Source organism: Nannobrachium achirus (genome assembly GCF_963921795.1).
Source record: "Nannobrachium achirus genome assembly, chromosome: 3".
Taxonomy (NCBI): Eukaryota; Metazoa; Chordata; class Actinopteri; order Myctophiformes; family Myctophidae; genus Nannobrachium; species Nannobrachium achirus.
Window position 1 is genome coordinate 65,857,529 of NC_137812.1, and position 23,281 is coordinate 65,880,809.

A 23,281-nucleotide genomic window follows, 5' to 3' on the forward strand; every position below is an offset into this window, starting at 1 on the left:
ATCCGTCTGTCATTCATATGAGATAAAGGTTTCCTGTATAAATAAGCGAATGGCTTTCTTGGATTTTAGTTGACCTTGTACCAGTGAACTGTACTGTCATGAAACTGTACCTTTTCCTAAGCAAACCTCTAATAAAGCTTTCATTCATTCATTCAAACTTTTACGTCACCCAGATAACCAACAATGACAATTCCGTGAGGTCACTTCCTGAACCGAACTCCTCCCTTCTCACGGGAACATAGAGTTGCAGATCTAGATTAATTTGCTTATGGCAACTTTGATCATAATCCAATGAAGGTGTTTCATGTTTTCATCTCACATCTCAATCTCAGCTGGCAAGCGGGTGAATTCATCCATTTGTCATATCATGAATGTAGAAATGTTCTTTACCATGAATGTTTTTTTTCCTCTTGTGGATTTGTATGGGGATCAAGATTCATTTGAGTTTGGATGCCTGTTCTGGGTCCCCATATGAATACAAATCAACAAAAATAGGAACGTTTCTTGGTTAATTGAACAAACATAAACATCAAATACATTGGCACTGCAAGTATCCAGTATGTGATTTCGAAAGCAACAAAATAAGATCTCTACCACAAAGATGCAGATTGCTACATATTTTAATTCTGTCCAAGATCCATGAAGTCACATAAACATTTATTTCACTCATTGATGTTGAGAAAAAGTATTGTTCTTTCTTTCTTTATTTCAACAAGCACTTTATAGCCTAGATACGTTCTTGTGCTTTCATGAACTCTAGTTCTTATCTGATCGTTCTATGCAGCAAAACTCCTGCCTACACCAACGTGTTGTGATGTGACTTGTTGTGCGCTTGTAGTGTGGCTATTAGAGGTATGTATGGTATGATGAAGTTTACAGTATAGGGTGGTTAATTAGGTGAGAGAGGTTGTTTAATGTTTACAGCTCTCTCTTGGTCTGCTCAGACAGTCTAGTCATTGCAGCGAAGAACGTCTCAGGTTCCTCGGTCTCCTCCAGTTGAGCCTGGTTGCAGATGGCTGGAGGATGGAAGTCCATGGGGTTGGTGTTGCCCAGAACCCAGTTGAAAGTACTGAAATGATAACAACAAGAGTTTTGGCTACGATTGATCGATTCGTCAGACAGACAGCACTAACATCACTGTTGTGTAAATTAAAGGACAACTTTGTTTTTTTACAACAAGGGTTCATATTTTAGATAGTAAAGAATGATAAAAAATGCATGAAAAAGGTTATCGACAAAACACGCCTGCACGGCCTGCTCACGTATTAGGAGGGCAGAATGAACCACCAGAAAAAAGGGTGGGTGTTTTCACTGAATTTATCATGGTTAAAATGGGGTTTTAGGCTGATAAAATGAATATCAATTATCTAAATACTGAATCAAACACAAAAACTGTCCCGGGTGTTCCCAAAAGCCTGAGTAGACGATAAAATGTTTTTTTTTTTTTTTTTTTCAAGTGAAATATTCCTTTAATTTACCTTCCTTGATTTGGGCACCAAAGTGGGAACCAGAAATGTGGAAGCAGAGTGAGCTTGTGTTGCTTCATGCGCTGGGTGAGCAACTTGAAATAAATAGGTGGTGGTGGGGCTGTGGACTTTCTAACCTGCATACTGTTGTGTTCACTAACCTGATAGTGTTCCAGCCACTCGCTGGAGAGAAGCTCATGATGGAAGTAGGGATGCAGCCGGTCTCGGTGTAGACAGCCATGTACTGACCTGAACACACAGGACACGAGACACGGGACAAAATGAGACCATTTGAGTCAGAGTGATTGCAGCATATAACACACAGACCCAGCTACCGGTAGGGCATTCACCAAATATTCGAATATTCAAATATCAAAGTCACTATTCGACGTTGTTCACCGAAGTCGAATATTCGTTTGTATTATTTTATTGTTTTCTCTTTAAAAAATAGTTTATAAAGCTTGGCTAGATAGGAAGTCATAAGAATGAGTTGTCAATGCCCCTGGTGGATGAATTTGTTAATGCTCTTAGGGGTTCTCAAAACTTTTTAGGCTGAACTGAGGACCCCCACCCTGACAAGCACTTGGAATTGTAGGTATTACATTTAATGTGACTCGGTTCCGCAGATAAATATTGTGAAAATAGCAGATCTACATGCTCACAACGCCTCGCAGCGCGAGGCGTTGTGAGCATGTAGATCTGCTATTTTCACAATGTTCGCCTCTTGCTTACTTAATATTTGACAGTTCGGCCAGTCCTGTCGAATATTCGACTATTCGAATACTTTGAGGTTGAATAATTCGATTACAAAAAATCACTATTCGTGAATGCCCTAATGAGACATGGGACAAAATGAGACCATCTGAGTCAGAGTGATTGCAGCACATAACACACAGACCTAGCTACCGGTAGTTATTACCAGTAAGACGCTTAAGGGCAACAAGCAACGCGCCATGTCTTGGCCATCTGGCCAGTGATGTATATCTGATTCTCAACCACTGTGCCTGGGGACCTTTGGTGTGCCCCTGAGAAGGGTCAAGTGTGCCCCTTGAAACTGCTTGAAAGCCAGTATTGTATTTATCATTTTAAAAATGATTTAAACTAGTGAAAACAGCTGATCTTGTGTGCTTGTAGATCTGCTATTTTCACTAGTTTTGTGAGACAGCCTTCTATGATGAAGCAGGGCTTTACTTTACAAAATAAATTACAAATGTGAAACTTGGAGATACGAGGTTTGTGACAATATAACACACAGACCCAGTTACCGGTAATTAAGGCGCCTAAGGGCGACAAGCAACTTCACCCTAAAGGGAAAGGTCGCGCCATGTCTTGGCCATCTGGCCAGTGATGCATATCGGACCAGTTACCCATATATGGAGACCCCTGGTACCCATATATGGAGATCCATGTACTGTCTATGGAGATATGCTGTGAGAACCCAAACATGCTTGCTTACTCAGTTATTCGTTAAGTGAAAGTCCTATGACGTCTATGACATCTGACATCATACATACAATCCCTTGTATGCCCAAATTGCCCATATATGGAGATCCCTGTCTGCAGCCACACAGATGGGCATTCCCATATGAAGTCCTGTTGGATATGGGCTTAATATTGATGACATCAATCAAAATCTTCAAAGTAACTAGTAACTAAAGTTTTCAAAGAATTATAGCGGAGTAAAAGTACAATATTTGCCTCTGAGATGTAATGGAGTAGAAGTAAAAGTGTTGAAAATTGGAAATACTCAAGTAAAGTGAAAAGTTGTCAAAAAATTATTTGACATAATCACAATAATTTGACATAACCACAATTATTTGATATAATCGTCATAATCATTTCCATGTTGAAAATTTCATATATTTTCAAAATGTTTCAAAAATAGTGGAAATAGCAGATCTGTCAAGCTCACAACATTTTGCGATGCGATGCATATTTCCACTATCAACGTTCTTTTTTAAATATAAATATAGTATAAAAAATATTTAGGTTATGTATCTGCCATGTGCAACTTCTGAGCCTACAAGCCAAACTGAAATTGTCGACAACAAAAACACAGTTAAATCGTTAATCGCAATTATTTGATGTAAAATGTCATAATCCTGACAGCCCTAATTCTAATATACGTATATTCGCATTTACCATTTTGGGGCAGCGATCCATACCAGGTGTTGACCAGCACTCCCATTCCAAAGCTGGAGGAGGAGCCTATGACCACCTGACCCATCAGCTGAGCATCCTCAGGAACCTGCATGGGGTTGAAGGTGGCATCCAGAGGCTTCTTCTTGCAGGAGAATTTAGACCAGTCGACCTCATAGTAGACTTTCTGTTAGGGGATTTACAGAGAGAGAGAGAGAGAGAGAGAGAGAGAGAGAGAGAGAGAGAGAGAGAGAGAGAAGAGAGAGAGAGAGAGAGAGAGAGAGAGAGAGAGAATATTAGTTTGAACTAGGGCATTCAACAAATATTCAAATATTCGAATATCAAAGTCACTATTCGACGTTGTTCACTGAAGTCGAATATTCGCCTTTTTTGTTGTCAATGCCCGCCCTGGTGGATGAATTTGTTAATGCTCTATACCAGGGGTTCTCAAACCTTTTTAGGCTGTGACACCCAAAATAAACATATTTGAACAGGGGATCCCCACCCTGACAAGCACTTGGAATTGTAGGTATTACATTTAATGTGACTCGGTTCCGCAGATAAATATTGTAAAAATATAGTGAAAAAACGCCTCGCAACGTGAGGCGTTGTGAGCATGTAGATCGGCTATTTTCACAATGTTCGCCTCTGGCTGACTTAATATTTGACAGTTTGGCCAGTCCTGTCGAATATTCGACTATTAGAATACTTTGAGGTTGAATAATTCTAATACTAAAAATCACTATTCGTGAATGCCCTAGTTTGAACCAGGATGGAACGTCATAATTGAGACGTGAGGTAATTACAAAACAATACATAACATAATATACTTTCCCCTTCCTTGAAATGTATTTGAGTGGAAGTCAGTGGAAGTACACATATCCCAAAATGTACTTAAAGGACAACTTAGTTGTTTTTTTACAACAAGGGTTCATATTTTAGATAGTCATTAGAGAAAAGAAAAGATGAGTGTTAAAATGTTTTCATTTACTCTTGTTTTAGTGATTTTAACGATTTTGATTTGCATGCATGGCCCCAGGTTCGGGGCATGCATGCAAGTGGCTAAATATGTATTTTTAGATACCATAGGCCCATTTCCAAGATGCACCGCAATCTTTCATGGGCAGATGTGACTTATGGGGGCTGGTGTAAATAGTAACACATTGCCGGCTTATTGTGTCTAAAATGTCATATTTACCCACTTGTATGCATGCCCCCACCCACTGAAATCAAAATACTAAAATCGCTAAAACAATAGAAAGCAGTAAATGAAAACATTTTAACACTCATCTTTTCTTTTCTCTAATCACAATCTAAAATATGAACCTTTGTTGTAAAAAAACAAAGTTGTCCTTTAAGTACAGTACTCAAGTAAATAAAAGTGACTGACTGATACCACTGATACCCATTGACATGGGTATGGCAGTATGTAAACTGTGAAATGACACAGTACCTTATTGAAGAGCATCAGCTGGTCCACTGCAAAGGTCTCGTTGCCAGCCATTCCCATGCTTCTGACACGAATCCTCTTACGGAAAGCGTCGTAGCTAATCGCTCCCTGGCCCATAACTCCGTTGCTAAGTGACTATAGGGGGCAAAGAGAGAGAGAGAGGGTGTTAAGGAATCTAAATGTAACTTTATTTTGAATCTATACAATTGACCATATTCTCATGGTGGCCATTTGACCCTCACATGAAATGTGTGAATATGTTCAATAAGATCATACGTACCATAGCATAGTGTCCATTCATCAGTGGTGGCACCACTATGGACACAAGAGAGGACAGAATCATATTTTAAATGATTTTAAAAGATATATTCTTCAGCATGAGTCGAAGTATTTCTATTTTACTAAATGTTATTCTATATTAGTTTACACACTGATTTCCAAAACATTCCAGTGCAATATCAAGTCAAAGTCCATATTACTCATGAATAAGATCAGTAATATCATTCAAAACCATGACCACCTCAAATATTGTCCAATATACTGTAGGTTTAACTCCAAATTCTCATATGAACAAATGTGTTTAGTGTGATAATTTGTGGTGGGGAGAATAACACATTATTACATACTGTATCATCACATATTTTTGATGTCTTAAGCCACAGAACCAGGATTGATTTGAGTTTTGTTAAACCTTTGGATTGGTTACCTGCCAGTAGGCTATGCCGTATAATATCAATAAATAGTATGGGCTACCATCGCTGTAGGGTGGTAGTGTATTATATTTTGACACTTGCAATGGCAATGTAAATGTATGTTTTCTCATGCCAATAAAGCTCCTTTGAATTGAACTGTATGTCCAAAACCTTGACTTTTCAGGAAATGGAAAAAAGGACACCTGTGTGTTCCAAATGGAATGCACAGTAGTTATCATTCAGTCACAAACTTTTGTAAATATGAGCCATTTCTCTTTCATTTATATACTTTTCATACACAGACTCCCAACTGGCCCCTACTGTAGGTAAACATCTGGAAATATACGGTCGTTCTAAAAACACAAACATGTCTTAAACTGTTTTCAACCTGTTGTCCCTATTTTGGGCATTTCACGATTTCACTCTCTGGCACGACAGAGGCAAAAGTTTACTGGAAATGGTCTCAACTGTTTTGGAAAAACACAAATACACACTATACAGCAGCTACTTTTCTGTCCAACACATTGCAGCTCACCACAGGGCACGGGCTTCTGTGCAGCAGTTGACACCAGCGCCAGGCTGACGCAGGCCAGGAGACTCAAGAGGTTCATGGTGAAAGAGTGGAGTCTTCCAGGTAGAGAGAGGATCTGAGAGCGCTCTGCAGGCTTCAAGGTTACACACACCTCCCTATATACACTACATGCTCACTCACAGGTGGCCGCGCTCACACGCTACTCTTCACCCCCGTGCAGTGGAAATGGCCTAGATGTGCTGTAAATGGAAAAGTTTGAAAAGGATTTCATGACAAGGTTATGCAACAGATCACGTTTTGTTTTCTAAGACAGTGGTTCTCAACCTTTTCAGGCCGTGACCCCAAAATAATCATATTTTAACTGGAGACCCCCCCCCCACCCCAACGAGCTCTAAATTGTCACTTTAGAAATGTGCAGATACCCTCAATACACTTAAACTTTATGTTGGTTTGTTTACTGTTGATTGAGAAAACTATGTTGCACATTAAGCTAATCATCTGGGGACCCCAAAATAATTTGGGGACCTGCCCCACAGATTGAGAAACACTGTTCTAAGACAAGGCTCATTGGTGAAGATTTAACAGATAAAACGTGTATGCAATATGCATCCATAGATTGCTATACTGTACATTTACAAAAGGTATACCAGAGCAACACTGAAAACTTTTTCAGCTTTTTTGTTTTCAATACAGTCCGTTTGTTTCAATAAAGTCTATTGTTTGGTTTAATATTCTCCATACGGCTCTGTTGCTACTACAATAGGGAAAAACCTTCTGAGAAACTGGATAATTGTGTCATGGTCTCAAAGACTCACTAGGGGTGCCGTGTTGATGGGAGGACATGACTCTGTAGTTTTCCTCTACCCACCTCCTCGAGTCAAGCCCACTGCCACAGACTAGTCTCTGAACTGCAGGTACTGTACAGTACCTCCATGTACAGTAACGTCACCTGTCCAATTCCCAGCCAGACATTGCTTTATGAACAGCCTCTCTGGGAGCTGGCCAGTTGTCTTCCATGCTGTAGTTTTAGATCCAACCTGTAGCTGCTCCATTTGGCGTTGGGCCAGAGGTTGCCCAACACCAGGAAGAAAAAAACAAGCACGTCTCCGCCAGGTCAGGAAGGTTATTGTGGCCTCCTGGTGGCGCTATAATAGGCTGGCCAATGTGAAAAGGGTGCCTAGCCTGACTGCAAGCGTCAGACTCTTATCACACACTTCGATTTGGGCACCACTACCAACAGGGGGTGGTGTTGTGCAGTCTGATTTATTAACCAGGCTAGTCTTCTTCAGCCTTTCACGGCAATCGGACGCGGCATGCATGATTTTCTTCCAAAAATGTGTTTTGCAAAAGTCAACCTGCTGGTGGCGCTATAACAGGCCAATGTGAAAAGGGTGGCATTCGTTCCTTGACCTAGTGGGAATGTGTGTGCAAAGTTTCACGGAGAGCGCAACCTGCGTTTTATGATTTGAGGCATTTTGTTCAAAACGGACCTATCTTTCAGGACCCTTCCGCCTTCGACTCACCCGATAGGACAGAGAGGGGAAAAGGAGACGTGCAAGACCATCAAACCACGCCATTCCCATTGAAATGCATTGGTAGAATCCACTCTCATAGGTAGAATATTAGTTCTGTAGTAGGGATGGGACGATATGAAAATGTCATTATCACAATTATTGTGACAAAAGAAAAATCGCAATTTACAATATTATCGCGATAATCAAAATCCATTATCCTGGGGCTGAACATTTGCCAAAAAATAACGTTGCGACGCGTTGTGAGCTTGTAGATCGGCAATTTTTTGGCAAAGACATTTGATAGAGAGTGAAAAAAAGACTGTATCAAGTACGTATAATATTATAAGTACCTTTTACCAATAGACCGTTTGTCAGCCTTCTGATTGGTCCCTGAGACTCCCTGACTGGCCAACCAGAAAAAATCATTCACTTTTTGCTATCGGGGGTGGAGTTGTGCAGTGAGAGAATGTTGCTTCAGGCTTTCAACAACGATCCGCACTGCGCGGCACGGCGAGCGTGCAGTACGGCGGTGCGAGGTAATAGCGATTTCGCTCATTATAATGAATAAGCTTCAACAAACTAGTTCACATGGACCTTATCAATGTAACTAAGAGTTTTGATTAGGTACATATATTTTAAATGGGCAGAATTACGAAAGCCAGCCTATTATGTGACTAGAACTATAGGCTGGCTGTCATTTTCCTACCCAAAATGCACTGCGCTTTCTCTTTCTATTTATCTCCACTGTCTGATCCAGAGGATTAAACTAATTAAAACATATATCTTCGGGGGAAAACTACTGTTTTGCTATGTAACTAGTAACTACTGTACTTTTTTCTTCCCTTTTTATTAATATCACGTAGATGTGTTTTTTTTGGTACTTTATATAGCTGTAATGAGGCTATGAACAATCTTTTTCCCCCATCCACTTCCACTATAAAATAATCTGCAATGGTGATTCTGTCCCACTGGGATTAAACAAATTAAAACATATATTTTCGGGGGAAACCCCCTGTTTTGCAATGTAACTACTGTACCTTTGTCTTCCCTTTTTATTAATATCACCTAGATGTTTTTCCTTTGGTACTTTAAATTGCAATAATGAGGCAATGAAAATACCCTCTCCCCCCATTCACTGCCACTATAAAAACAATCTGCCCAGGGTCATTTGTACCACCATAGTAACAGGGCAGAATGGGGCGGGATTTGACATACGGTCTATTATAGAGGGTTTAAGTGGTACCGCATATGCAGCTCGGCAAATAAAATTAAAAAATCACACCCGTGTGAAGTGGAGCTGTGTGTGTGTGTGTGTGTGTGTGTGTGTGTGTGTGTGTGGATCATGTGTACCGATTTTTGTGACATTTGAAGAAAATATGTAGGAAAAGGAGCAAAAAGTGTGTTTTGGAGAAAATTCAAGATGGCGGAAAATCTATCATGGCGCGAAAATCTATCTATAAATGGGCGTGGCCTATATGGGGAGATGCGTCATGACCCAAGGAATCCAGGGAAAAAATAATTTTAATTTTCCGACCTACGGTTCAAGAGTTACAGGCCAAAACGTAAAGTGGGGTGTTATGGCGCCACCATGCGGCCAAATGACAAAATTATTTTTTATTTAATCCTTGAAATCATTATGAACCTCCTCTCCAAGTCTTGAAACTCTAGCCCCTATGGTTTGCGAGAGACAAATAATTGAATGTGAGTTTTTGCAATTCCCATTATAAGTCAATGGGGAAAATTAATTCACTAATACATTAATATCAATTAAACTATAGAACCTTTCTCTTAGAAAAGTAATAGCCCACGATTCCCGAGTAAGCCGGTCGATTTGACATATGGCGCGAGTGTGTGGTGGCAAAACTGTGGGACTAGTGGCGTGCCGAAGTTTAGGAAGTTCAGGCTACATACACACACACAGACAGACAGACAGACCCACACGGCCACGTATAGGGAGCCTGTGCTTCACACAGCTCCAAAAATATATATATCTTCACTATACTATTATCGTGAGTATTTTTAATCACGATAAACAATAATATCGCGTATTGTCCCATCCCTATTCTGTAAGGGCAGTTTAATTCTACCTATGAGAGCAAATTCTGACAATTCTTTTCAATGAGAACGGCCATTTGCGGATTTCTGCAAAAAAAAAAGAAAAAAAAAAGTGGGAGACCTTAAACAACTAGATGCGAGGGCCGCTACGCAGACAAAAATGCAGCATGAAATTATGAAAATCTTCAAAGAGGGCTCAGCAAAAAAGCAACATGACACACACATTATAATTTATATTTATTATTCAGTATGCATGTTTAATTGCTAGTCTTATGAAGTCTGAAGTTGAACATTACATCGTATGTCATCATTGGCATCGCAAGGCGGACACTAAATAAACCAACACATCCCATTATTCAAGCAAGGAATTATTTTTAAATACTCTTTTCCAGGGGTCTTCAACGTCTCCAGGCCAAGGACCCCTTAGTTGAGAGAGAGAGACGAAGCAGGGACCCCCACAACCTTTTCATAGATTCCATATACTGTTGTTTCATCGTTTGACAGCACAATCATCAGTGTATTTTGGATTCATGTCAATGTGTGTTTTCAGATATTTAACCACTTGAACCGTCAATACTTAATAAACTTCACCTTTCACTCTGTACTTAGTCTGCTCTTTTTCCTCTCTACACCAAAGCTCTTTGCCAACAATAGCCGATCTACAAGCTCACAACGCCTCGCAGCGCGAGGCCTTGTGAGCTTGTAGATCTGCTATTTTTGGCTAAAGTCCTCAGAATATGGACGCTAGGGTTCAAGTGGTTAATATAAAAAAGGTTTCTATCACTCAAAGATTTGGAGGATCCTCTGTAGTAACTCTGAGGACCCCCTAGGGGTCCCGGACCCCCTGTTGAAGACCCCTGCTCTTTTCAGTGCAAAATAGCTAAAGCAAGGCTAATCAATAGAAGAATGATTCCAGGTCGTTACGTATATTCAAATTGTCAATTGGATCTTTCCCCCCCAGTGTTAAAAAAGTAGCCATCTTAAAAAAACGAAGGAAAAAAAAAAGGCAGTAGTTTACATCAATCAATAAATAAAGAAACAAAAACGTAGAACTGGCAACCATCCATACCATGTGAATGGATTTTTAGGAGGGAACACAACCGTGGGTTCCCTTGATGTGCAGCAAATAATCAACAAATAACTCAACAAATATACATATGCTAGTATTAACATTGTGTTATGATACTGTAATGATGTTAAGAAATTCTACACAAGTTCTACATCGCCACTGTCAGGAAGAAACCTTGTATTACACCATATTAAACCATTTTTCACCCGGTGTCAATTGTCTAATAAGATCCTGGTTGCTACACTCCCTCTGCCAACCTGGGGAGACAACGGACTGACCTCATGCTTCCTTCTATTCATGAGGAGTCCAAGTCGATTCTTTTCACCTGACAGGGGGGAGTTTGGAGGAGTTTCCACGGTTGGACGTAGCGCGTGGAAGGAACACGTTATTCCAACCAGTTCCTTTCCCCTCCACCCGGCTGGCCAGGGGGAGGTAGTGTAGTGTAGAGACCAGGATTACTGCATGTTTTTTTGTGAGGGTACCTACCCTAGGAGACACGGGGAGAACATGCCAACTCCACACAGAAAAGAAACCTTGTATTACAATATATAAGCCGCTAACCCAACTTGTTATGCTCCGTCTTACTTTGTTGTATAACTGTGCTCGCACAAATGTAGCGCAGAAAATAGCCAGCCAATATACAAGCGTAGCCTAGTAAACCACTTCCGTAATCCAGAATGCTTTCCGAAAGAGGCCGGTTTACAAGGCTAATATAAACATATATAGATCGGCTATTTTCACTGTTCTTTTTGAAAAAACTATGGAGGCCAGCAGGTTGAGAGTGGTTATGTTTGTATGTGGGGCTTTAATCTGGCAAGCCAATCTGCGTCTGATCTCTATGTTTCGCACATTCAGCTATCCAGGAATTTGATGTCTGGCTGCGAGTGACTGCTCTTCGTTTAGGGATGGAATCGAGACACCGATGATTTTGCATTTCCCGGAGAAGTAACTGTTTTGGACATGCAAGGTTTCCACCCGACCAAGACAACATGAATCGATGGAGGGCTCCATGAAAATACTGTAAACTGTTCCCACTTGAAGTCACGTACAGTACACAAGGCTCCTACATATTGTTCAAAATGTAATCCCTTTTCCTTCCTTAATGTATTAACCAGTTTGGGAAGGTTTACTGAATGCTGATGGTGACAATACAATGAGTCACTTTGCGTATACTTCGCCCACTACCATGTAGGAACCCAGTGTACACTGTGAATCCATGCAAGAATAATATCGTAACTGTCGTACAAGAGCGTCAAGCAAAAAGCAACAGTTCTGGACATGCAAGGTTTCCACCAACAATAATATCGTCTCTGTCAGGTGGAAACCTCATACGTCCAAAATTGTTACTTTTCAGGATAGCAAAAGTTGCAGGTCTACAAGCTCGAAACACAGTCAAGGAGTGAGCAGATCTGCTACTTTTGATGCTTTTTGTGGCAATAAATTACAAAAAATATATAATAATAATAATAATAATATGGAGATAAGAGGTTTCTGACTGACAGCGATGATGTACTGTATTACAGTGGTTCTCAGCCTGTGGGTCGGGACCCCCCAAATTATTTTGAGGGTATATGCACAGGGTATATACACATTTCTAAAGTGACAATTTAAGGACTTTGTAATACCTCTAAAATGACAAATTAAACATTGGCCAAATTGTCAAATATTGGAGGCAGAAATTTTGAAAATAGCCGAACTACATCTAGATCGGCTATTTTTCACAATAGAACCGTGTTATACAAAATGTTATGCCTCAACTCTTAGTGCTCGTCAGGGTGGGGGTTCCCTAGTTCCTATATGATTATTTTGGGGGTCGCGGCCTGAAAAGGTTGAGAACCACTGCTGTATTAGATTGAGATATTACTGTGATAACACAGGAAAAAGAAAAGAAAACACCCCAATGGAGTGGTGTACCATAACAGGTCCAATCCAACAGTGTTTCTGCAGTGGTCCAATCCGGTGGTGTCTCATTGTTTAACGTGTGTGGCTCAAACTCAGGTTGAAAAGGCATCATCTTCATCCGCTTGGATCTCAAGCCAAAATATATATATAAATAAAAAGTTGAAACAAGACTTTCACAAACTTTCACAAGCCACATTCAGTCAGTCATCAAATATTCCATTTGCTCTTCCCTACTGTTCTTCTTTGCCCAGGCTCACCTTCCTTTGTCTGTTCAAAACGTATCTACCAACGTCTAAGTCACTCTACAGTACATGGATTTGGAAACCCAATTAAAACCGCCATCTTCATTTCACATCTTTTTTTCCTTCTGTTTTCACTCTGCCTTTCAACCTCTTGCCTTTTCCTCTACACCCAAGCCAACCCTCATTTATTCTTTTTCTTTTAATTCTTTCCAAATCGCAGCCTACTCTCATCCCGTTAGATTCAATCATAGTCGCAAAATCTACTCATCCCCCATATCTTTCCCTACATAACTGTCTACGTCAAACCAAACTCGGTCTCAAGTTATTAAACGTGAAACGTTTAAAGTTCAACATCATTCAAAAAATGTTTCGGAAATGGCAGCTCTACAAGCTCACTCCGTGCCATCTAAACAATTTCTAGATCTCATGAATACTAAATATACATCCACCGCCTCCTTCTCTTGACACACACACACACACACACACACACACACACACACACACACACACACACACACACACACACACACACACACACACACACACACACACACACACACACACACACACACACACACACACACACGGACCATGTAAAACCTTTCATTAATTAAGAGTTCAACACAGACATTAGACATACATTCAAACAGACAGACAGACAGATCAGACATGCAGGCTGTCTTCTGTGTTCATTCATTGGGCATACAACGGATTACCGAGTGACTCAGAGTCTTGAACCAAAATATCCATCTTACTTTTCTTTTTGTGTTGATCTCTTAAAAGATTCCCTTTCGTTTATGTACACAGCTCAGGAAAGAGTGTATTGGCTATGGGGTAGTCTCGTGTAGAAGAGTTCATTGGCTATGGAGTAGTCTTGTGTTTAAGAGTTTATTGGTTATGGAGTAGTCTTGTGTAGAAGGGTTTATTGGCTATGGGGTAGTCTTGTGTAGAAGAGTCTATTGGCTATGGGGTAGTCTTGTGTAGAAGAGTTTATTGGCTATGGGGTAGTCTTGTGTAGAAGAGTTTATTGGCTATGGGGTAGTCTCGTGTAGAAGAGTTTATTGGCTATGGGGTAGTCTTGTGTAGAAGAATCTATTGGCTATGGGATAGTCTTGTGTAGAGGAGTCTATTGGCTATGGGATAGTCTCATGTAGAAGAGTTTATTGGCTATTATGGGGTAGTCTCGTGTAGAAGAGTCTATTGGCTATGGGGTAGTCTCGTGTAGAAGTCATGAGAGAAGGAGGAATAATAGCCAGCCTCCAAACACAGGCTATATTTCACCTGCGTCGTACGCGGTTACGCGGCGTGTGGCTCACCAGAAAATAGCCAATCTGCAAGCTTGCAATGACTCGCAGTGCGGCGCGTTGTGAGCTAGCAGATCGGCCATTTTCGGTGTGCGGCAACCGGCGTGCAACAATGTACAAATCAGGTGTCACCTCAGTGTTTTGACTATAGAAGTCAAATGGCTGAGGGTAAAAGTCACTGTACTGTTGTCAGCCAGCTTGGTGTGCGCTCAAAAAGGGTAAAGCTTCCAAAAGGTAAAGCTTTTTGTGTTCATCAAGGGAAGGATGGAGGGTGATTCCTTTGAGACAAAGAGGCTTCCGGAGTTTCGGCTGCGGAGGTACCAAACCTTCTCCGTCTCACTCCTCCTCTGTCTCCCTCTGTCAGCAGTCAGAGACCTCAGAGCAGCTTTCCCCGGTGGTTCCTCTCCGTTGGCGCACAGACTTCTCTTCATCCTACAGGAATCACACAAATATTAATCCTCAGCTACCTACAGTACATACTGTGTGTGTGTGTGTGTGTGTGTGTGTGTGTGTGTGTGTGTGTGTGTGTTCAAAAACAGAACGACCTAAATGCATTTGGGTCCCCATCCGGGATCAGTGGGGGTAAATTTGCTATAATCAAATTATTGGCTTAGGAATGCGACAAATACAAAAAAATATTATTGAACTCAAGTCTCCATGGCATGAGTAATTAATAGAAAAAAAGACATTTTGAGGGTGAACTACTCCTTTAAAGTTAGGTTTAGGTGGTCGGATCAACGGGAGGTCGAACCAAAATAGTAAATCTTCGCCCCCCCGATTTTCCGCGCAGCCAATTACAAGCTTCCGCTGCCTTAACCGAGATGCTTTTTTGGGGCTTTTTTATGCCTTTATTTGATAGGACAGTAGACTGACAGAAAATGGGGGGAGAGATGGGGAGTGACACGCGGCAAAGGTCATCCAGATCAGGAATCAAACCGGCGCCGCCGCCAGGCATCCATGCCTATGTGGCATGCGCCTGGACCAGTAGGCCAGCGGGCGCCCCTAAGCGAGGTGCTTTTTTGATACACTCGGACTGAAAGACCTGCAAAAAAGGGGAGTCCCGTTTGTGCTCACCGTCTGGAAGACTCCATTGTGGCCCCATTCTACAGGGGAGTGGTCCTCAGGGTCTTCTCCATCGTCCTCCTCCTCCTCCCCGTCCTCCTCCCTCACCGTGTCCATGCCGTCCTCCTCGTACTCCGTCAGGCAGTCAGACTCCTCGGCTGCATGGAGAGCATGGAGACGTTTAACCACCTCGTCAATGGTAAATGGTGCATTTATATCACGCCTTTATCCAAGGCGCTTTACATAGAAAGCATTACATTCACCCAGGGTTCCCCGATTAGTTTTCCCCAAGGGCCGAATTATGTCTAGGGTACCAAGCCGAGGGCCACAACATTGCAGGGGGCGACGGTGGTGTTCCCGCTACTCCAGTGACAGTTCAGATATCGTCGTTGTCGGGTGAAAATCTTGTATGTCCAAAACCATTTGTTTTGAATTTATCATTTTAAAAATGATTTGAACTAGTGAAAACAGCCGATCTACAAGCACACAACGCCGCGAGGCGTTGTGTGCTTGTAGATCTGCTGTTTTCACTACTTTTGTGCGACGGCCTCGTATGATGAAGCAGGGCTTTACTTTGTGAAAGAACGTACACATTTTGAGATACGAGGTTTCCACCCAACAATGACGATATACTAGTGTTGTTGCTGCTCTTATACCACCATTATTACTGGGGTTGGTGTGGGCCAGACATGGCCCGCGGGCCGCCTATTGGGGAACCCATTCACACACACAGTCATACACCGACTGCGGAGGAAACCATGCAAGGCACCAACCTGCTCACCGGGAGCAACCAGGGGTTCAGAGTCTTGCTCAAGGACTCTTCGACGCCAACTCTGGGGGAGCCCGGGATCGAACTGGGAACCCTTCGGGAACCCTCCGTGTTCAAAGACGGTTTCTCTACCTCTGAGCCACTGCCGGTTATTATATTAATTATATTGGTTGACCTGAGTCTCCCCAGTCAATACTTGGCCCCATCCTTTTCCCCCTCTATACCAAATCTCCTCGCCAAAAACAGCCAATGTATGAGCTCACAACACATCGTGTTGAGACCCATTGTGAGCTTGCGGAGCTACCATTTTCACAGAATGTTCGCCTATTACTGTAGAACGTTCCTTTGGCCATTATGACGTGCCCACGTCATAATGGGACACTAGGGATAACAGGGACACTAGGGATTAAAGGATTTATTGTTTCAAGCATGACGTTGTATAAATTGAGCTTTAGGCGTTGCATCTAACACGAAGGAAAGTGTGCCATAGTGAAATGAACCTCACCGTCTGCAGTTACAAAGCTTGTGATTGGCTCTATCCTGGAGACTATCTCTGCCAGGTCAGTGAAGTCAGCACTTGGACATGTACAGGACTGAAAGACAAGCAAAGAAAATGGAGATTGGGAAGAAGAAGAAGAAAAATAATCTACAGTACAGTCACATGAGAATCCTAGACAAAATCCTAGATCACAAACTTCAATTGCTATTTAGTGATATTTGTGTGTGTGTGTGTGTGTGTGTGTGTGTGTGTGTGTGTGTGTGTGTGTGTGCGTGCGTGTGCGTGTGTGTGTGCGCGTGCGTGCGTGCGTGCGTGTGCGTGCGTGTGTCCAAGTAATCTGTGGAAAACAACTTACTCAACCAACACTACCTCTGCAGATATAGGCATTACAACTGGCTGCCCTTGGAGTACGGTTAATTTCATAATTGCTACTAACCAATGGATTAAGTGGATGTGTCAGTGTGCCCCCCATGGTGTAATCTCCCACAACCCTGTACAGGGGTATGCCGATGATATTGTGTTAGTCTCTATGGAGGAGAGTACTATTAAATATATGCTCGCCAGGACAGATCATTTTTTAGAATGGTCAGGCCTAGAGGTGAAGAACACAAAATGTGCCGTTTTGTATGAGAGGAGGAGTGGAGGGAGCCGGTGGTATATCATTCAAAAACAGACTCACCCCCAGCATTTACAATAGCATCGGAACCCATACGTGTGTACTCTCTTCACGAGACATACAACTATTTAGGACATAAAGTTAACATCGCAGGTGAATGGAAAGAGCAGGCTAACAACATCCTGTCTGAATACACAGCTATAGGCTGGACCTGATTGACAGGTGTCCACTGCCATTGTCCATGAAGTTGGAGGCTGTCAGACAGGTGGCGCTCTCCAAAGTCCAACACCTGTTCTCCAATGTCCACATACAACAAAAGGTACTGTGTGAGATGAACGACAACACAGTTAGCCTGGTGCGTAAATGGTTTGGCCTCAATACACATAGTACCCGTGACATTATATTTCATCCACAGTGGGAGGGAGGCAGGGACGTGCTGGCCATTGGGAAAAGCGGGACAACTCCCGAACGGCCGGTTCGTTCCCGGCCGGTCCAGGCTGGCCATTAGGAAAAAAATCAAAATAAAATGTCGGCCTTCGTTCCATTTTGGGGGCTGGGCGGCCAACAAAGTAAATCGTCACTGTCGGGCAGAAACCTCGTATCTCTTTCGCAAAGCAAAGCCCTGCTTCACCATACAAGGCCGTTGCACAAAAGTAGTGAAAACAGCAGATCTACAAGCACACACCGCGAGGCGTTGTGTGCTTGTATATCGGCTGTTTTCACTAGTTTAAATCATTTTTAAAATGATAAATACAAAACAAACGGTTTTGGACATACAAGGTTTCCACCTGACAACGACGAAATATAACTCATGTACAGTAATTGGCCCACTGGCTTGTCACTTGTCATGATCTGAAACGGCAAATCTTTGAGTAGCAGCAGCGCTATAGAGGGCGCGCAATGAGGGCCTCTCCAACTCTTTTTCCCGGGCTGAATCAGGGGCCCAGCATGTCCCTGGAGGGAGGGTTAGGCCTGCCAAACGTGGAATGGATCTACACCAGCATGCGGATTTCCCACCTTCTAAAAATGCTGAATAACGATGACAAGGATGTTAGGGAGCTGGCTCCATCCTCCCTGTTCCTGGACCTGAGGAGGCGTAAGGTCCCATTGGCCAGGGATTCAGAGCCCCATTTCCTTGGGTTCAGGAGGAAACCAAACAGGAAACTGGACACCCGTTCTGCTGGTTTCGGGGTCTGGTCAGATTGGCCAGACCTTAATGACCTCTGTGTCCGTACTGGAGTGTCCCTACAATGGGTGGGGTCTGACTCTGGGACTGTGAGGGTCTCAGAGGACTTTATAACAGACCCCCTCATCCAGGTCAGGGCAACAGCCACCTGCTGGTCACAGTCACCTGCTAACAGCTACAGGTGCCAGACGTGTCCTCATGGATCAACACGTCCTTGTATGCATCTCCTTTGTGTGGACATAAATAAAAGGTTAAAGTGTGTGTGTGTGTGTGTGTGCGTGCGTGCGTGCGTGCGTGCGTGCGTGCGTGCGTGCGTGCGTGCGTGCGTGCGTGCGTGCGTGCGTGCATGCGCGCGTGCGTGCGTGCGTTGGTGACGAAACTTTTTTGCATACATCGACTAAGCCCCTCCCCTTCATTAACATACGGTCGTCTGCATTTTTTACGCGCTGGGAAACCACCTTAACGCCCTCATTAGCATAATGTATGCGAGCATAATGTATGCGCACCACGCCCACACGCATTTCCAAACCACGCCCCGCCCCAAATTTGCATATGTCGACTAAGCTCCTCCCCTTCATTTACATACGGCCGTCTGCATTTTTTACGCGCTGGGAAACACACCTTAACGCCCTCATTAGCATTATGTATGCAAGCATAATGTATGCGAACCACACCCACACGCATTTCCAAACCATGCCCCGCCCCCAATTTGCATATGTCGACTAAGCTCCTCCCCTTCATTTACATACGGCCGCCTGCATTTTTTACGCACTGGGAAACGCCACTTAACAGCCTCATTAGCATAATTTATGCGGACCACACCCACACACATTTCCAAACCATGCCCCGCCCCCCAATTTGCATATGTCGACTAAACTCCTCCCCTTCATTTACATACGGTCGTCTGCTTTTTTTACGCGCTGGGAAACCTACCTTAACGCCCTCATTAGCATAATGTATGCGAGCATAATGTATGCGCACCACGCCCACACGCATTTCCAAACCACGCCCCGCCCCCAATTTGCATATGTCGACTAAGCTCCTCCCCTTCATTTACATACGGTCGCCTGCATTTTTTACGCGCTGGGAAACGCCACTTAACAGCCTCATTAGCATAATTTATGCGGACCACACCCACACGCATTTCCAAACCATGCCCCGCCCCCAATTTTTTTAAGTCGACTAAACTCCTCCCCTTCATTTACATACGGTCGTCTGCTTTTTTTACGCGCTGGGAAACCTACCTTAACGCCCTCATTAGCATAATGTATGCGAGCATAATGTATGCGCACCACGCCCACACGCATTTCCAAACCACGCCCCGCCCCCAATTTGCATATGTCGACTAAGCTCCTCCCCTTCATTTACATACGGTCGCCTGCATTTTTTACGCGCTGGGAAACGCCACTTAACAGCCTCATTAGCATAATTTATGCGGACCACACCCACACGCATTTCCAAACCATGCCCCGCCCCCAATTTTTTTAAGTCGACTAAACTCCTCCCCTTCATTTACATACGGTCGTCTGCTTTTTTTACGCGCTGGGAAACCTACCTTAACGCCCTCATTAGCATAATGTATGCGAGCATAATGTATGCGCACCACGCCCACACGCATTTCCAAACCACGCCCCGCCCCCAATTTGCATATGTCGACTAAGCTCCTCCCCTTCATTTACATACGGTCGCCTGCATTTTTTACGCGCTGGGAAACGCCACTTAACAGCCTCATTAGCATAATTTATGCGGACCACACCCACACGCATTTCCAAACCATGCCCCGCCCCCAATTTTTTTAAGTCGACTAAACTCCTCCCCTTCATTTACATACGGTCGTCTGCTTTTTTTACGCGCTGGGAAACCTACCTTAACGCCCTCATTAGCATAATGTATGCGAGCATAATGTATGCGCACCACGCCCACACGCATTTCCAAACCACGCCCCGCCCCCAATTTGCATATGTCGACTAAGCTCCTCCCCTTCATTTACATACGGTCGCCTGCATTTTTTACGCGCTGGGAAACGCCACTTAACAGCCTCATTAGCATAATTTATGCGGACCACACCCACACGCATTTCCAAACCATGCCCCGCCCCCAATTTTTTTAAGTCGACTAAACTCCTCCCCTTCATTTACATACGGTCGTCTGCTTTTTTTACGCGCTGGGAAACCTACCTTAACGCCCTCATTAGCATAATGTATGCGAGCATAATGTATGCGCACCACGCCCACACGCATTTCCAAACCACGCCCCGCCCCCAATTTGCATATGTCGACTAAGCTCCTCCCCTTCATTTACATACGGTCGCCTGCATTTTTTACGCGCTGGGAAACGCCACTTAACAGCCTCATTAGCATAATTTATGCGGACCACACCCACACGCATTTCCAAACCATGCCCCGCCCCCAATTTTTTTAAGTCGACTAAACTCCTCCCCTTCATTTACATACGGTCGTCTGCTTTTTTTACGCGCTGGGAAACCTACCTTAACGCCCTCATTAGCATAATGTATGCGAGCATAATGTATGCGCACCACGCCCACACGCATTTCCAAACCACGCCCCGCCCCCAATTTGCATATGTCGACTAAGCTCCTCCCCTTCATTTACATACGGTCGCCTGCATTTTTTACGCGCTGGGAAACGCCACTTAACAGCCTCATTAGCATAATTTATGCGGACCACACCCACACGCATTTCCAAACCATGCCCCGCCCCCAATTTTTTTAAGTCGACTAAACTCCTCCCCTTCATTTACATACGGTCGTCTGCTTTTTTTACGCGCTGGGAAACCTACCTTAACGCCCTCATTAGCATAATGTATGCGAGCATAATGTATGCGCACCACGCCCACACGCATTTCCAAACCACGCCCCGCCCCCAATTTGCATATGTCCACGAAGCTCCTCCCCTTCATTTACATACGGTCGTCTGCTTTTTTTACGCGCTGCGAAACCTGCCTTAACGACCTCATTAGCATAATGTATGCGAGCATAATGTATGCGCACCACGCCCACACGTATTTCCAAAACCTGCCCCGCCCCCAATTTGCATATGTCGTCTAAGCTCCTCCCCTTCATTTACACACGGTCGTCTGCATTTTTTACGCGCTGGGAAAGGCCACTTCACAGCCTCATTAGCATAATTTATGCGAACCACACCCACACGCATTTCCAAACCATGCCCCGCCCCCAATTTGCATACGTCCACTAAGCTCCTCCCCTTCATTTACATACGGTCGTCTGCTTTTTTTACGCGCTGCGAAACCTGCCTTAACGACCTCATTAGCATAATGTATGCGAGCATAATGTATGCGCACCATGCCCACACGTATTTCTAAAACATGCCCCGCCCCCAATTTGCATATGTCGTCTAAGCTCCTCCCCTTCATTTACATACGAGTCGTGATGCGACTCGTTGTGAGCTTGTAGATCATTACGTTATGCCCACTCATTAAGTTAGACTCCTCCTCTTGTTGAAACCACGCCCACTCATTACGTTAGACTCCTCCCACTCATTAAGTTTGACTCCACCCCTTGTATTTACACGTCAGCGCGGTGACGAGAACGCTTGTCATGCGGCCTCATTTACATAATTGATGCTGACCACGCCCCCAATTTGAATAATTAGGCTAATTAGCCCCGCACCCCTGCATTTGCGTGTAATTAGCAACAAATGCAAGTTGTGCAGTCTCATTTACATAATTGATGCAGACCACGCCCCAACCTCATTTACATAATTGATGCAGACCACGCCCCCAATTTGAATAATTAGGCTAATTAGCCCCGCCCCCCTGCATTTGCGTGTAATTAGCAACAAGAAGCGCGCGTCAAATGCATGTTGTGCAGTCTCATTTACATAATTGATGCAGACCACGCCCCCAACCTCATTAGCATAATTAATGCAGCCTCATATACATGATAATCAGGCTCGCCGCCCCGCACGCGATGACACCCTCGGGGACCGCTATTTATTTATTTATTTATTTATTTATTTATTTATTTATTTATTTATTTATTTATTTATTTATTTAGGAAGGAAGGAAGGAAGGAAGGAAGGAAGAAAGAAAGAAAGAAAGAAAGAAAGAAAGAAAGAAAGAAAGAAAGAAAGAAAGAAAGAAAGAAAGAAAGAAAGAAAGAAAGAAAGAAAGAAAGAAAGAAAGAAAGAAAGAAAGAAAGAAAGAAAGGTTGCACGCTATTTAATTATTTATTTATTTATTTATTTATTTATTGAAGGAAGGAAGGAAGGAAGGAAGGAAGGAAAGAAAGGTTGCACGCTATTAATTATTTATTTATTTATTTATTTATTTATTTATTGAAGGAAGGAAGGAAGGAAGGAAGGAAGGAAGGAAGGAAGGAAGGAAGGAAGGAAGAAAGATGTACGCTATTTGTTTATATATATTTATTTATTTATTTATTTATTTAGCCGATAGGCAGACGCCTGGGGGGGGGGCGGAGACCCGATTCCGGATAAGCGGTTGAAGATGGATGGATGGATGGATGGATGGATGGATGGATGGAAGGAAACATAGTCGGGAGGGAAATAAATAAATAAATAAATAAATGAATGAATGAATGAATGAATGAATGAATGAATGAATGAATGAATGAATAAATGAATAAATAAATAAATAAATAGTCAGTCTCGACAGGGGCCTCATATGATAATAATAATAATTAATGAAATAAATAAAGCTCCTTTTAGTTGACCTTGTACCAGTGAGCCCAGCCAGTGCAGGGGGCGGGGCCATAATTAATTAATTAATTATTTAAAGAATCAGTA

General features: G+C 43.1%; 2 protein-coding genes across 2 annotated transcripts in view; one reads left to right on the forward strand and one right to left on the reverse strand.

Moving 5' to 3' along the window:
* The window catches only part of shoc2 (SHOC2 leucine rich repeat scaffold protein), a 618,526-nt gene that overhangs the window by 187,041 nt on the left and 408,204 nt on the right, over nucleotides 1-23,281 (forward strand). The gene's annotated exons all lie outside the window — the stretch shown is intronic.
* Nucleotides 919-23,281, reverse strand: part of LOC308282401 (ependymin-like) — a gene marked incomplete at both ends in the record, with an annotated part of 63,037 nt that continues 40,674 nt past the window's right edge. Inside the window, 3 exons of the mRNA XM_080722746.1 lie at nucleotides 919-1,069; nucleotides 1,628-1,715; nucleotides 3,609-3,792. Of these exons, the coding sequence (XP_080578872.1) occupies nucleotides 919-1,069; nucleotides 1,628-1,715; nucleotides 3,609-3,792 (423 nt within the window). The remainder of the gene's footprint in view (nucleotides 1,070-1,627; nucleotides 1,716-3,608; nucleotides 3,793-23,281) is intronic.